Source organism: Pantherophis guttatus, chromosome 4, assembly GCF_059756535.1.
Source record: "Pantherophis guttatus breed Tessera chromosome 4, ASM5975653v1, whole genome shotgun sequence".
NCBI classification, from domain to species: Eukaryota; Metazoa; Chordata; class Lepidosauria; order Squamata; family Colubridae; genus Pantherophis; species Pantherophis guttatus.
The window spans coordinates 1,428,168-1,442,323 of NC_142066.1; the positions used below are offsets into that span (position 1 = coordinate 1,428,168).

General features: G+C 51.9%; 1 protein-coding gene across 4 annotated transcripts in view; it reads right to left on the bottom strand.

Moving 5' to 3' along the window:
* DLG4 (discs large MAGUK scaffold protein 4) overlaps positions 1–14,156 on the bottom strand; it is a 110,171-nt gene that overhangs the window by 74,595 nt on the left and 21,420 nt on the right. Inside the window, exon 1 of one of the 4 annotated variants that reach the window (XM_060684723.2) lies at positions 9,470–9,544. The exons of the other annotated variants lie outside the window; for them this stretch is intronic. Within the exon in view, the coding sequence (XP_060540706.2) occupies positions 9,470–9,511 (42 nt within the window). The 5' untranslated portion in view covers positions 9,512–9,544. Of the gene's footprint in view, positions 1–9,469; positions 9,545–14,156 lie in introns of those variants that run through there. 4 annotated transcript variants of the gene reach the window in all.

The window sequence follows — 14,156 nt, forward strand, 5'->3', positions numbered from 1 at the left end:
GAGCCAAGAGACTCATCGCTACCATCTTGCACAGGTGCCTGCATTGTCGCAAACAACGGGGTGCGACAGAACACCAGCTGATGGCTGACCTGCCACCCGAGCGTCTTAGTCCTGGACCGCCATTCACCAATGTAAGTCTAGACGTCTTTGGCCCTTGCTTGGTCCATGACTGCCGGCCGGACCAGAGGCGATCCAGGTAACAGCAAACTTTGGGCCGTTCTTTTCACATGTCTTAACATTCGAGCTGTTCACATTGAAGTCATCGAATCCATGGACACCTCCTGCTGTATCAATGCTCTAAGAAGGTTCAAGTCTACAGAGGCCCAGTCAAGTCCTGACCGCGGAAAGAACTTTGTAGGCGCCTGCAAGGAACTACAGATCGATGAGGGCACTCACCTCGATCCAATAATTGATGACTACCTAAAGACCCATAACTGTGTATGGACATTTAATCCTCCCCATGCATCCCATATGGGAGGAGCATGGGAACGTATGATCGGCGTAACTCACAAAATCCTAGATTCCACGTTGACAAAGACACCCGTGCTGACGCACAAGATCCTCACCACCTGTTCTGTCCCTGTCCCACATGCACACACACCAACAGACGTTCAAGAGTTAAAGACCAAACCAGCCGGCAAAATCCTTTTCCTTATGATAACGGAACTTGGCAACAACCTAGTGGCTGCCAAGAGTTTATTACTCACGAAGAGGAGAGATAACTTCTCCCCGATTCTGGTACATCAAAAGAAACAGCTCAATAATTACAGAGTCAATCAAGTCCAAAGATAATCCAGCAAAATCTATAGCAAAAGTCCGGCAATGCAGAATGGCGTGGAAGCTTTCAGCTTTGTTCGTCACAAGGTTTGACTGGCCACCACGCTCCCTTTTATACCCTGTGGGGTGTGGTCCAGTGACTCAGCCTTATCTCGGGCACGCCTTTTCTTCTGTTGCGTGCATTTATCTCTGCGACACTGGCGTGGATCCAGCCAAGACTCATTACCCTCATCACTGTCCACCTGTGGCTGCGTGGACGTGCTGGGCCCCGACCCTATCTCTTGCCCTTCGGCGGACACCGAAGGCATTGCCAGAGAGGAGGGTCCTGGAGAGGGAGGTCTTGCCAACTCCTCTCCTTCACTCTCGGAGTCCTCTCCTGCCGATGACACAGGCTCAGGTAACGGAGCCACAACACCACCCTCATGGCAGTTATCATCAACGCTCAACCTTTGGTTCCAGTTTCCTCGGATCCTGAGAATCCGACTACCCTACAGGATCGCCGCAAATGGAAGATCAAAGATTCTAACCTAGAAGGAGGAGACCTTGTCTTGTTAAGACGCGCGTCGGAACTCATGGCCCTTGCGGCTTATGCACCAAGTCTTACCCAGCTCCGATGGACTAATTCGCCAAGTTGAAGTTCAGATCGCAAAACCACAAGAGGCATGCCGTGACCCACAGACGTTCGCCAAGAAGCTCTACGCCGGGCCAATCACCAACCTGGTATTGCTGCTACGGAAAACCGAACTCGAAGTTTGAACCTCAAGCTATGCATGTCATTGTGTCTACCTCATTGTTGCATCGTTTGATGCTATGTCTCTGTTTACTTTAGTTAATAGTGGAAATTTATAATTCCAGGCGAGGAGCGTGCTGGTTAGAGGGTATATATAGTTAGTTTAGGATTGAAGAACCGTCCCTTTAAGAGATTGCCTTTTGAGAAATGTAGGATTGCTCTCTGGGAAATGTAGTTCTATGTCACATGGTCACTATCTGTGTTTCTGATTGGTCACTGGGGGCAAACTGCAGGACAAAGCCCACCCATTACGAATTCCAACCGAGCAGGAGCAGCCATGCTTTTTCTCATCATGGGAGTAAATCTACCTCTTCTTTTTTTTTCCCACAATGCAACTGGGACAGATTATGAGCCATCTGAAGAATCTCTTCATTGACTGGGAGTTATTGATTTGGGAATATCTGATAAATAAATGTAATCTGCATGAAATCCATTCTTGGAGTTTAGCCGACTGTGCCCGGCAAAGCTCAATGCTTGGAAACAGAACAGCCGTACCCATTCCCCATCCTGGCTGGGGGATTCTGGGAGTTGAAGTCCACCCATTTTAAGTATCTCAAGCTGGCTGGAGGATTCTGGGAGTTGAAGTCCACCCATGATAAGCATGTCAAACTGGCTGGGGGATTCTGGGAGTTGAAGTCCACCCATCTTAAGCATCTCAGGCTAGCTGGGGGATTCTGGGAGTTGAAGTCCACCCATCATAAGCATCTCAAGTTGGCTGGGGGATTCTGGGAGTTGAAGTCCACCCATTTTAAGTATCTCAAGCTGGCTGGGGGATTCTGGGAGTTGAAGTCCACCCATGATAAGCATGTCAAACTGGCTGGGGGATTCTGGGAGTTGAAGTCCACCCATCTCTCAAGCAGCTGAGGTTAAGAAGAGGCCATCTCCTTTTGCAACTCATTATCGCTCCCCAAGCAACTACACAAGAGGTAGTCCTCGACTTATAACGGGCCCAGATTTCTCTCGCTAAGCGAGACGGCGGTTAAGCGAGCTTTGCTCCATTCCTTGAACTTAGAATAACTTTAGTGTCGCTTTGAATGTACACCAATCGGCACACATTAAAACGAAATTTCGTTGCACGCAGCTCCCCCACGGTGGTTAAAGGAAAGACTGCAGTCGTTAAGTGAGGAACGCAGTTGCTAAGTGAATCGGACTTCCTCATCAATCCAGGAGGCCGACAAAAGGGATTGCATGACCCCAGCGGGACACTGCGACGGTCATAAATATGAGTCACCTGTCAAGCATCTGGATTTTAATCCCGTGACCACGGGGGCTGCCGCAACGGTCATTAAGTGTGAAACATGGTTCTAAGTCACTTTTTTCAGCGCCGTCCTAACGTCAGTAAATGAAGCGTTGCAAGTCGAGGACTAAATGTGTGTCCCCTAAATTCTGTGGTTCTATCTTGAATTCCTGAAATTCCTACAAATTCAGCCCAATTTTGCCCCTGATTTTTGCATTAATGAGCAAACCGTAGATTCTCCCCAGCCGGGAAACTCCCATCTGCCACTTCCCAGAGGGAATTCTGGGAATTCTGGGAATTGGAGTCCTCATGCCTTCGGAGGGGGCGGGCTCCCTAAGGATTCTTCCTTCTTTTCCTGCCCCCAGAAAAGTCAAAGCCTTGAAAAGCTTACTGGAGTTCCTCCAAGGAGAAGCAAAACCAAGGGAATTCTGGGAAATTCCACGGTCCTACTGCCCTTGGCCCCTAGTCCTCGTCTTACGACTGCCATCTCATCACTAAACAATGCAGCGAATGGCGCCTGTGATTTTTCTTTTTTTTTTTGGTCAGGGCCATTAAGCGAATCACTGCCCGTCACAAAGTTAATCCGGCGGTCATTAAATGAATCTGGCTTCCCCCATTGATTTTCCTGGTTGGAGGCCAGCTGGGAAGGTCGCAAAAGGGGAATCATGGGATCTTGGAGTGCTGCCAATGTCGTAGATACGTGACGTTTGATCCCATATACAGAGACCCAGCAACGGTCATAAGAGCGAGGACCAGTCACTTTTCTGAGAACCGGTTGTAAATCATGTTTTTTCAGTCCTAACTTTAGATGTTAAATAAATGTCAATAAGTGGAAGACTCCTCGTATTCTCTTAAACCCCAAAGATTTAACTTGTGGGGCTGGGAGAATCAGGTAGTCCTCAAACTTACAACAGTTCATTTAGTGACGGTTCGAACGTACAATGGCACTGAAAGAAGTGGTCCTAAATCATTTTTCACTCTTACGACTGTTGCAGCCTCCGCGTGGTCACCGGATCAAAATTCGAACCCTTGGCCGCCGACTCACATTTACGACGGGGTCGCATCGTCCCGTGTGTGTGTGTGCCGACCTTCTGACCGTCAAACGTCCACGGGGGAAGCCGGACTCGCTTAACGACCGTGTGACTGACTTAACGACGGGCAGGGATTCGCTTGACCACAGGGACCAGAATGGTCGTAAAACGGGGCAAAAGCCCACGTCGCAACTGTCTTGCTTAGCGGCAGAACGTTTGGGCTCAATCGCTGTCGTAAGGCGAGGACTAGCTGCGCCCAACCCCGCCGCAACAGGGAGACGAGTTTCTCGGGCAGCGAAGTGAAACGGCTCCTGAATCAATTAACGTCTCCATTGCAGCTCCTTGTGCCAGACCTCTGCGTGCGCCTCTGGGGCTGTGTGAAGAGTCGACTCTTTAAGTACAACTTCACAGTTATGACACACACAAACACACACACACACACATTCATTCTTTCTCTCTGTCTCACACACACACACATACTCTCTCTCTCTTTTTTTTCTTCCTTTCTCTTTCTCTTTCTTTCTCTTTCTTTCTTTCTCTCACTTTCTGTCTCTCACAAACACATACTCTCTCTTTCTTTTTTTCTTCCTTTCTCTTTCTCTTTCTTTCTCTTTCTTTCTTTCTCTCTCTTTCTGTCTCTCACACACACATACTCTCTCTTTCTTCCTTTCTCTCTCTTTCTCTCTTTCTTTCCCTCTTTTTCTCTCCCTTTCTCTCTCTCTCTCTCTTTCTGTCTCACATACACACACACATACTCTCTCTCTCTCTTTCTTCCTTTCTCTTTCTCTTTCTTTTTCTTTCTTTCTTTCTCTCTTTCTGTCTCACACACACACACACACACATACTCTCTCTCTCTTTCTTCCTTTCTCTTTCTCTTTCTTTCTTTTTCTTTCTTTCTTTCTTTCTCTCTTTCTGTCTCTCACACACACACATACTCTCTTTTTCTTTCTTCCATTCTCTTTCTCTCTGTCTTTTTCTTTCCCTCTTTTTCTCTCTTTCTTTCTCTTTCTTTCGCTCTCACACACACACATACTCTCTCTTTTTCTTTCTTCCTTTCTCTTTTTCTTTCTCCCTTTCTCTCTTTTTCTCTCTCTTTCTCTCTCACACACATATTCTCTTTTTCTCTCCCTTTCTCTCTCTTTCTTTCTCTTTTTTTCTCTCTCCCTTTCTCTCTCCCTTTCTCTCTCTCTCTCTTTCTCTCTTTCTTTTTATCTTTCTTTCTCTTTCTCTCTCTCTCACACACATACTCTCTCTTTCTTTCTTCCTTTCTCTTTTTCTCTTTCTCCCTTTCTCTCTCTTTCTTTCTCTCACACATACACATATTCTCTTTTTCTCTCCCTTTCTCTCTCTCTCTTTCTGTCTCACACACACACATACTCTCTTTTTCTTTCTTCCTTTCTCTTTCTCTCTTTCTCTCTCTTTCTTTCCCTCTTTTTCTCTCTTTCTTTCTCTTTCTCACACACACACATACTCTCTCTCTTTTTCTCTCTTTCTCACACACACACATACTCTCTTTTTCTTTCTTCCTTTTTCTTTCTCTTTCTCCCTTTCTCTCTCTTTCTTTCTCTTTTTCTTTCTTTCTCTCTCTCACACACACATTCTCTTTTTCTCTCCCTTTTTCTCCCTCTTTCTCTTTCTTTCTTTCTCTCTCACACAATCATATTCTCTCTTTCTCTCCCTTCTCTCTCTCTCTTTCTCTTTCTCTTTTTCTCTCTCTTTCTCTCTCACACACACATACTCTCTTTCTCTCTCTCTTTCTCTCCCTTTCTCCTGTTCTCTCGCTCTTTCTTTCTCTCTCTTTCTCTCTGTCTGTCTCTCTCTCTCTCTCTCACACACACACACACTTTGTAGGAAGGGGGTTATATCACCCAGTCAGCCCTCCTAGCTTAATCCTTCTCAGCCAGCATGTGTGTGGATGAGCTTAAACCAACATCGCACAAGCCATGTTGGCAACTTTTAAGATGGTGGACTTCAACTCTCAGAACTCCCCAGCCACTTCCCATCTCTCCCGGGTTTTCTAGCATGGCGCCTTAACCACTAGGCCGCTGTTCCACAACCTTAGCAACTACAACTACTTAGTGACCTTCGAAGTTACGACGGCCCTGAAAAAAAGTGACTTTGGACCCTTTTTTCACACATTTGGACCATCGGAGCCATCCCCGTGATGGCCACGTGATCAAAATTCAAACACTCGGCAACTGACTTGTATTTATGACGGTCGCAACGCTCCCGGGGTCACGCGATCCCCCTTTTGCGACCTTTTGACAAGCAAAGTTAGCGGGGAAGCCAGATTCACTTAACAACCAGGTTACTAACTGGAGCGATTCATTTAACAACTGTGGCAAGGAAGGTCGTAGAAGAGGCAAAACTCACTTAGCAAACTTTTCATGGAGCCACAGAAATGTTGGGCTCGATTGTGGTCATAAGTCGAGGACTACCTGTATTAACCAGGGGAACTCCCTGCCACCAGAAGTTGTGGGTGCTCCAACACAAGAAGAGACTGGACGGCCATTTGTCGGGAATGGTATACGGTTTCCTGCCTGAACGGGGCTGGACTAGAAGACCTCCAAGGTCCCTTCCAACTTGGTTATTCCATTAAATATCCAGGCTCTGAGCTGCGAAGGATTTGTAGACGAGAATCAGCATTTTAAATTGCTGGAAACTAACTAGTTCCTAGTCAGCCTCACGGGTTAAACCAGATTAGTTAGGGTCCATGTCTTACGACCACAACGGAGGGCCAACATTTCTGTTGTTAAGAGAGACATTTCAATGAGCTTCGCCCCGTTTTACGACCATTCTCGCCTCCGTTGTTTAAGTTAAATCCTTGCAATTGATAAGTTAGTCGCACCATCGTTAAGCGAATCTGGTTTTTCCCCCCGTTGACTTTGCTGGTCCGAAGGTCGCAAAAGGGGATCGCCTGACCCCGGGACACAGCAACCGTCATAAATACGAGTCAAGTTGCCAAAGGTCTGAATTGTGATCGCGGGGAGAGGGCAACGGTCGTAAGTGTGAGAACCGGTTCCTAAGTCGCTTTTTTCCCCGTGATGTTGTAACTCTGAACGGTCACTAAATGGACTGTTGTAAGCCGAGGCCTACCAATGTTTCTACTTTATTGTAAAGCTTAGTGAATAGAATCCCGCAGGCCTGAAAATATGAATTTCCCGCCGACTCGTTGCCTGACCCATTATGCAGCTCTGGGCTCTGCTGTTCTCTTCTCCTGGGGTCTCTGAATTTGGCTACCTTTAAGCAGCGGTGGGTTGCACATTATGTCGCTACCGGTTCACCTTGCACGCCCCCACCCGGTTCACGCACATGCCTGCCTTGCACACATGCTCCGGCCTCAAAAACATGCTTAAATAGGACGACGTAGAGCCGAAGTAGGCAGGCAGGCCCACCCATGATTTCTACAACCGGTTCTGCTGAACCGGTCCGAACCGGCTGAATACCTTAAATACTCTGCCTTTAAGGCTTGTGGACTTCAACTCCCAGAATTCCCCAGCCAGCTTCCAGGATTCTGGGAGTTTTAAGTCCACCCGTCTTAAAAGTTGCAAAGTTGGAAAACACTGCATTGAAACCCACCCACCCCCCGCCAAAAAAAGAGAAAAAAACTTGCTGGTAAGACTAGCTCCGTGACGGCGAACCTATGGCTGTGGCACGCGGAGTCATATCGGTGCGCACGCGAGCATTGGCCCTACCACAGCTTCGGTGTGCATGCAGCTGATTTTCGGGCCTTCCGGTCCCACCAGAATTCGGGAAACAGGCTGTTTCCGGCACTCCAGAGGGCCTTCAGGGTAGTGGGGAAGCCTGTTTTTCATCCTCCCCAGGCGCCAAGAAAGCCCCTGGAGCCTGGGGAGGGCGAAAAAATGGGCCTACCAGGCCCACTGTGCCATCGCGTGCCAAAAGTCGCGGGGGTCGTGCATGTATTCACAGGGGGGTGGCGCACATTGAATTATGGGTGTGGACATGCACGCGCACGATCCCCCATCCCCCACCCCCCGTGTTCCCCCTGCTTTTGGCACACGACGGCAACAAGGTTAGCGATCACTGGACTATCTGAAGGCCCGTACGATCCAGAAAAATCAAGGTTGTGTCGATTGGGACCTTGAGAGGTCTTCTAGTCCAACCCCCCGCTCAGGCAGGAGACACCCCCACCCCCTAAAAAAACCCCATTTCAGAGAAAGGGTTGTGCAATCTCTTCTTTTCCAAACTTCCCAATGTTGGAGCATTCGCAACTTCCGGAGGCGACTCGTTCTACGGATTAATTGTTGTAATTTCTCATTTCCAAGCAAACTTGGTCCGTTTCTGCCCTCCTATGCTAAGAGTCACTCATTTCTGTCTAATATTGATAATAATAATCCCCAGATTATAAAAGTAGAAGTGCAGCAGATATCTCGGTTCCCCCACCCAGCATCCATCCAGAGGCGGAAATAAATAAATATATATATTTTTATATATATATATATCTCCATTGAAGTCTAGTGACATATTTGCAGATGTCTGCAGCAATTTTTAAGACAGCCTCAGAAAAACCCGCACAGAGGCCGAAGAATCCATCCTCCACCCCTCCGCATCAAACCACAAACCGACAACAGCCAAAGCACTAACCAACATTGAATAACCAGGGGATATTCTGGTTAATCTTGTCCTACAATTCGGGGACCCCACCGTTTTGGAGAGAAATACAACTGGGGATTTCAAAGGAAGTGGGGAGCATTTGGGGGGGGGAAGGAGGGAAGGAATAACCAGGATTAGTCACTGACCTCTTTCTTTGCAGAGGGGGGGGGCTGGCTAGCATCTAGGGGGAAGGAAATGGGGGCGGTGGTGGTTTAGATTGCCAATTAACCAGGATTGAAGGGGGAAAGGAAGATAATTTCCTGAAATCTTGGGACTGCTGTTCCTACATTGGGGTGGGGGGGGCAGACAGAGAGGGATATCCTTCAAGGAGTGGGTGGGCTGAGGGTCTCCAGGGGATGTGACCACAGAGAGCAAGAATTGGGGGGGGGGGAAGTGAAAATTTATGGAATGGGGGGGGGGCTACACAGAAGGAATCTCCAAATAGGGATGAAAAAAACCCAGCGATGCTGATGGGGGAGATATGTGGCAGTATTTGGGGGTGCTGGAGACCCCCCCCAAGTGGCTGGGAATAAGAGAGGAATAAGAGAGGAGGGGGTGTCTCAGGGCACCCCAATATTATGTCTTTCCGTTATTATTTCATTATTTGGAAGAATAAAACCAGGGGCCTCTGCAGATGGACTGAAAACTGTTGGTCAGGCTGCATGGGGCGATTTGGGGTGGGGGTCTCAATATTGGGGCCCGATTCTGTCTCCCCCACCCACCCCCTGCCAGATACGCAGACAGACCTAGAGAGAGCTTTCTTGAGTTAGCTATTTTGCCCGGGGGGGGGTCTCTGGGTATCCTTCCCTGGCGGAAGGGGGTTTTGTCGATTCAAAGGAGACCTATGCGACCCCTCCCCACTTTGCTTTCCTCCACCTGTGGCTGGGGGGGGGAGGGTGGGGAGACGCAAGGGCAAAGGCAGCGGGGGTGGGGGATGGGGGGGATGGGGGTGGGTTGGGTTGGGGGGGGGGTCTGTGGCTTGGAGGGGAGGGGTCCGAAAGATCGAAGAGGCGGACCTACCACGCACAGGCACATAGACGAGAGTCGCTCCTTCGTCTTCATTGGGGGTAGGGGGGACGGAGATGGGGGGGCGCCGGGAGGAAAGGAGGGGGGCTCGCGCCTCGGGTGGAAGGACGGAGCGCGGAAGGAGGGTGGCGGAGGAGGGAGGAGGAGGAGGAGGAGGAGAAGCGGGATGGCGGGGGCGGAGGAGGCGATCCCAAAAAATTGATGCGGCAAGAAGGGAGGGGGCGAGTGTGCGTGGAGGGAGGGGGGGAGGGGGCTGCGGCGGGGGGGGGAATCCGTGGCAGGCGGGTGGGGGGCGTTGGAGGGTCTGCTTGGACACTTGGGGGGGTCCTTTGGACACTTAGGGGGGTTGCCTTGCAAGGAGGACGGTGGTGGGGAGGGGGCTGCGTTGGTACCCCAGAGGGATGGTGAGCGGAGTGGGGGGGTGGGCAGCGAGAGAGGCCGAAATCCCCCCCCCCTCCATCCCCATTGCAGCACGACCGGCCGGACAGCGCAGGAGGGAGCGGCGTTGGCTGTGCTGGGGGCGGGGGGGGGGGTCCGCAAAGCGCCTGGACCCCCCCTCTCGCCGGGAGGGTGTTTGAAGGGGGAGGGTCGTGGAGGGTGGGAGGCGAATCAGGACCGAACCCGGATTCCGAGGCTGCGGGGCCTTTTGTACACGTGTGCGGCCGTCCAGACGTGCGGGAGGGATGGGGGGTCGCGGAGAAAGAACAGAATTGGCACTTCTCAATGGGGGGGGGAGAAGGAAGAGAAAGTCCTCGTGTGAACGACCTTCTTTCAATGGGGGGGTGTTTCTCCAGAAGGGTCCGTTTCCCCGTACACGTGTAGGAAGAAACGTCTGAACGGATGCCCGGTGGGGGGCAAGGAATGCGACAGGGCTGGGGTCGCGTTGTTGGTGCAACGGCACACCGGGGTCGGGGGGGGGGTCTCAGCCGGGTCAATATCAGCTCCACAAAGACCCCCTTTGGGAGAGGGGGGCCCTCCTGAGATCATGCAGGCGAGCCTCTCCGCCAGCCTTTCGAGGGCAGGCAGAGACGTCCCTCGCCCCACCCCTTGCGCTACGGGCACAGCCGGGTACTGCCCTTTGAAAGGGCATCCCAGCCTTCCCCGAGGGGGGAACGATGGGTATTGTAGTCCCACGCTAAGCTTTAAAGGAGTCCAGCTTCGGAGAGGAGGAAGAAGAAGATGATGGGGAGGGGGGCTGGGGAGGGGGAGGGGGGGCAGACGTCCTCACCCCACCCCTTCCCGTCCCCCCCTCCCAACACGCAAACCTAAGAGGCGGAGCCACCTCTCTTTCTCTCCTCCCCCCCCCCTCCCCAAACGCCCCATCATCCGCAGTGATGCGTTTCCTACATTCATCCCAGCCTCTCCCGGTCGCTTAGCAACGGAGCCACCGGGGTTCTGGGGTTGCCATGGCGACGGGCTGCTGCTCCCGCATGGAACCGATCGGGTGGTCCCCTCGTGGGAATTGGGTCTGGGGGCTGCGGGGGTCAGCGAGCCAGCCAGGCAACAAGCTTGGAAAAATAGGGGGAAGGCAAAGAGGGTCTCCTGGGGTCAGGGGGTGGGGGTGGGGCAATTTGGGGAGGGGGGGAAAGGGGGCTGGAAGAGATCTCCCCCCCCTCCCCCCTGCAGGGCTGAATTTTGAAAATCCATCCTGCTGACCCCCTCCCCATTTTAGCTGCATCTTCAGCAGCCTCCCAAGAGACCCCTCCCCAAGTACGGGCCCCACAGGCCCCCCCACTGCCCCCCCACAGCTTCACCGCGGTCAGCAGAGGCCTTAGCAGGCAGTCCTCGAGTTACAACGGTTCGTTTCGTGACCAAAGTGACCACGGCCGTGAAAAAAAAAGTGACTCGGGGACCGCTTTTCACACTTACGACCGCTTGCAGCATTTCTCCGTGATTTACGTTCGGACGCTCGGCCACCGACTCACATTTATGACGGGCGCCGGGGGGGTCACGCGACCCCCTTTTGCGACCTTCTGACCAGCAAAGTCCGTGGGGGGGAAGCCGGGTTCACTTAACAAGCATGTCACTCTCTTAACGGCGACAGCGATTCACTTAACAACGGCGGCAAGGAAGACGGCAAAATTCACTGAACCAACATCTCGCTTACCGACAGAAAGTTTGGGCTGAGTTTGTGGTTGTAAGCCGAGGACTACCTGTAATAGGGTTTGGAGGGACCCTGGAGGTCTTCTAGTCCAACCCCCTACTCAAGCCAGAGATCCTACAGCAGGAGTCTCCAAACTTGGCAACTTTTAAGACTTGTGGACTTCAAGTCTTAAAGTTTTACCAAAGCACCCACAAATCTTCTCCACGCACCCCAGAGCAATCCCTACCAGGCCGGTCAGTTCCAAGTGACCCCTGGTCATTAGCAATGACCTCCGCTGCCCCCCAAAAATTCCCCAAGACCCCCCTTTTTCCCCTGTCAAAACTGGTGCAAACGAGACCCCCTGTCTTTCCCAAATTGGGCAAGAATCTGATTCCGTGAACCGTTTGGGACGCTTCCAAGCCGACCCCCAAAGTGACGAAAGGAAGAAGCAACTGCAAGGCTTAAATCCCCGTGAACCCCATTCCTTTCTAGCACTGATGACATTCCCTAGTTGGGTCATGAGACGTCTGTAAGTAAACCACCCAGTTCAGAAAGCACCAAAAACCCCACAGTCATTCTCTCCTCCTCCTTCTTCTAATTCTTTTCCTCTCTCCTCCTTTTCTTTTTCCTTCTTCTTCTCCTCCCTTCCTCCTCCTCTGCTTCTTCACAAACCCCATTTCCTTCTAGCACTGATGTTGTTACCTCAATGGGTCATGAAACGTCACCAAGCTCAGAGGCCATCAAGCACCCCGTCATTCAACCCCTGAGCCCCACAGATTCTACGACAGGGTTGGTCAATCCCCCCCCCAATCCAGAGCAAAGCCCTACATGAGCATGAGAAGATTGCTCCCACCTGCCCTGCAACATAGTCTTTGTAGTCTTCGGGACATTGCCAGCTCTTCTGTTCATGGTTGGATACGGTGCAAGCAAGGGAATTTCCCGAAATTCCAGGGTAGGACAGAGAAGGTCAGAAGCAAAGACCGGAGATCATTCTAGTCATAAGTGCAGAGCAGAGGTTCTCCTGCTTGAACAGGGGGTTGGACTAGAAGACCTCTGGGGTTCCCTTTCAGCTCATTCCTTCTATTCTATTCAGTTATGAAGTGCCTCTCCCCACCCAGAAACAGCCGTTACAGCTTCTCCTCAACTTACAACCGTCCGTTTAGGGCCCGTTCAAAATTAACAACGGCACTGGGAAAAGGGACTTAGGATAAGTGTTTCACACTTATGACCGTTTCGCGCTTAACTGCTACCTCACTGAGCAACAGTTTGTTGGGGGGACCGAAGGGGGGGCTTAATTCGATTTGCAGGTGACCCCAAAGTTTAAAGGGGGGGCAGGAAGTTGTTCCCAGCTGAGAAAAGAGGATCTGGGTAGAACCTGAACCCGGGGCCCGATGCAGGAAGTCCTCGACTTACAACCATCGAGTGACCGTTCGAAGTTACGATGACCCTGCAAAAAGTGACCTAGGACCGTTTTTCACACTTAACGTCCGTTGCGGCATCCCCCGTGGTCACAATTCAGATGCTCGGCCAATGATTCATATTTACGACGGTCGCAGTGCGCCGGGAGGGTCACGCGATCCTCTTTTGCGAACTTCCGACAAGCAAAGTCAATGGTGGGGGGGGGAAGCCGGATTCGCTTAACGGCCGTGTGACTAACTGCGGTGCGATTCACTTAACAACGGCGGCAGGAAAGGTAAAACGGGGCCGATTTGGAGCCAAGTCAAAGGGGGAAGCCGGATTCACTTAACGACGGTGGCAGGAAAGGTTGTAAAACGGGGCCAATTTGGAGCCAAGTCAAAGGGGGAAGCCGGATTCACTTAACGACGGTGGCAGGAAAAGTCGTAAAACGGAGCCAAACCCGCTTGGCAAATGTCTCGCTTCCCCACCGAAACGTTGGGCTCAGTTGCGGTCGTAAGTGCGGGACCGCCTGACCTAAGGAGGAATTTCCCAACCGGGAGAAGATTTCAGCAGGATGGAAGAGCTGAAAATGCGCCGTCGCTGGAGGGTTTCAAGCTAAGCTGGACAGCCAGAATGGTTCGGGGGCTTCCTGCCCCCATCATGGGGTGGACTAGAGGACCTCCAAGGTCCCTCCCAACTTGAGGATCATCTGACGGGCCAGCAGCAGCTCCGGCAGCTCCAAAAGAGATTGAAATGACAGGGGAGCAAAGCAAGGAGACCCCGGGAGTTACAAGGGCGATGCCTCCAGCAGCAGGCGCAGTCTACCTTCCAGCCCCAGGTGCTGGAGAGAGCGTCTTGGCCTCGTCCCCAGCTTGAGGTCTTGGCAGGGGGGCCTTCGGTCTCCTCCCGCTTTTCATTATTTCGCTTGCGGGTTGGCACAAGGCAGCCGGAGGGCTTCAAGAGGCCGCAGCAGAAGCTCCTGGGTTGAGGGCGGAGGAGACGGTGCCAGCTGGGCAGCTTCCCAGAAAGTTGAAACCCGAAGACGCTCGGGAGGGCAGAGGCCGGCCGGAGAGCAAGTGGCACCCGGGCACGATGCCAGCCGCCCGCAGGAGAGCAGCACCGGCCCTGCCGCTGGATGGGAAGGCCACAGGAGGACGCTGGGAGGGTGTCTGGGAGTCTTTTGGGTCAGGGGGCTTCGCT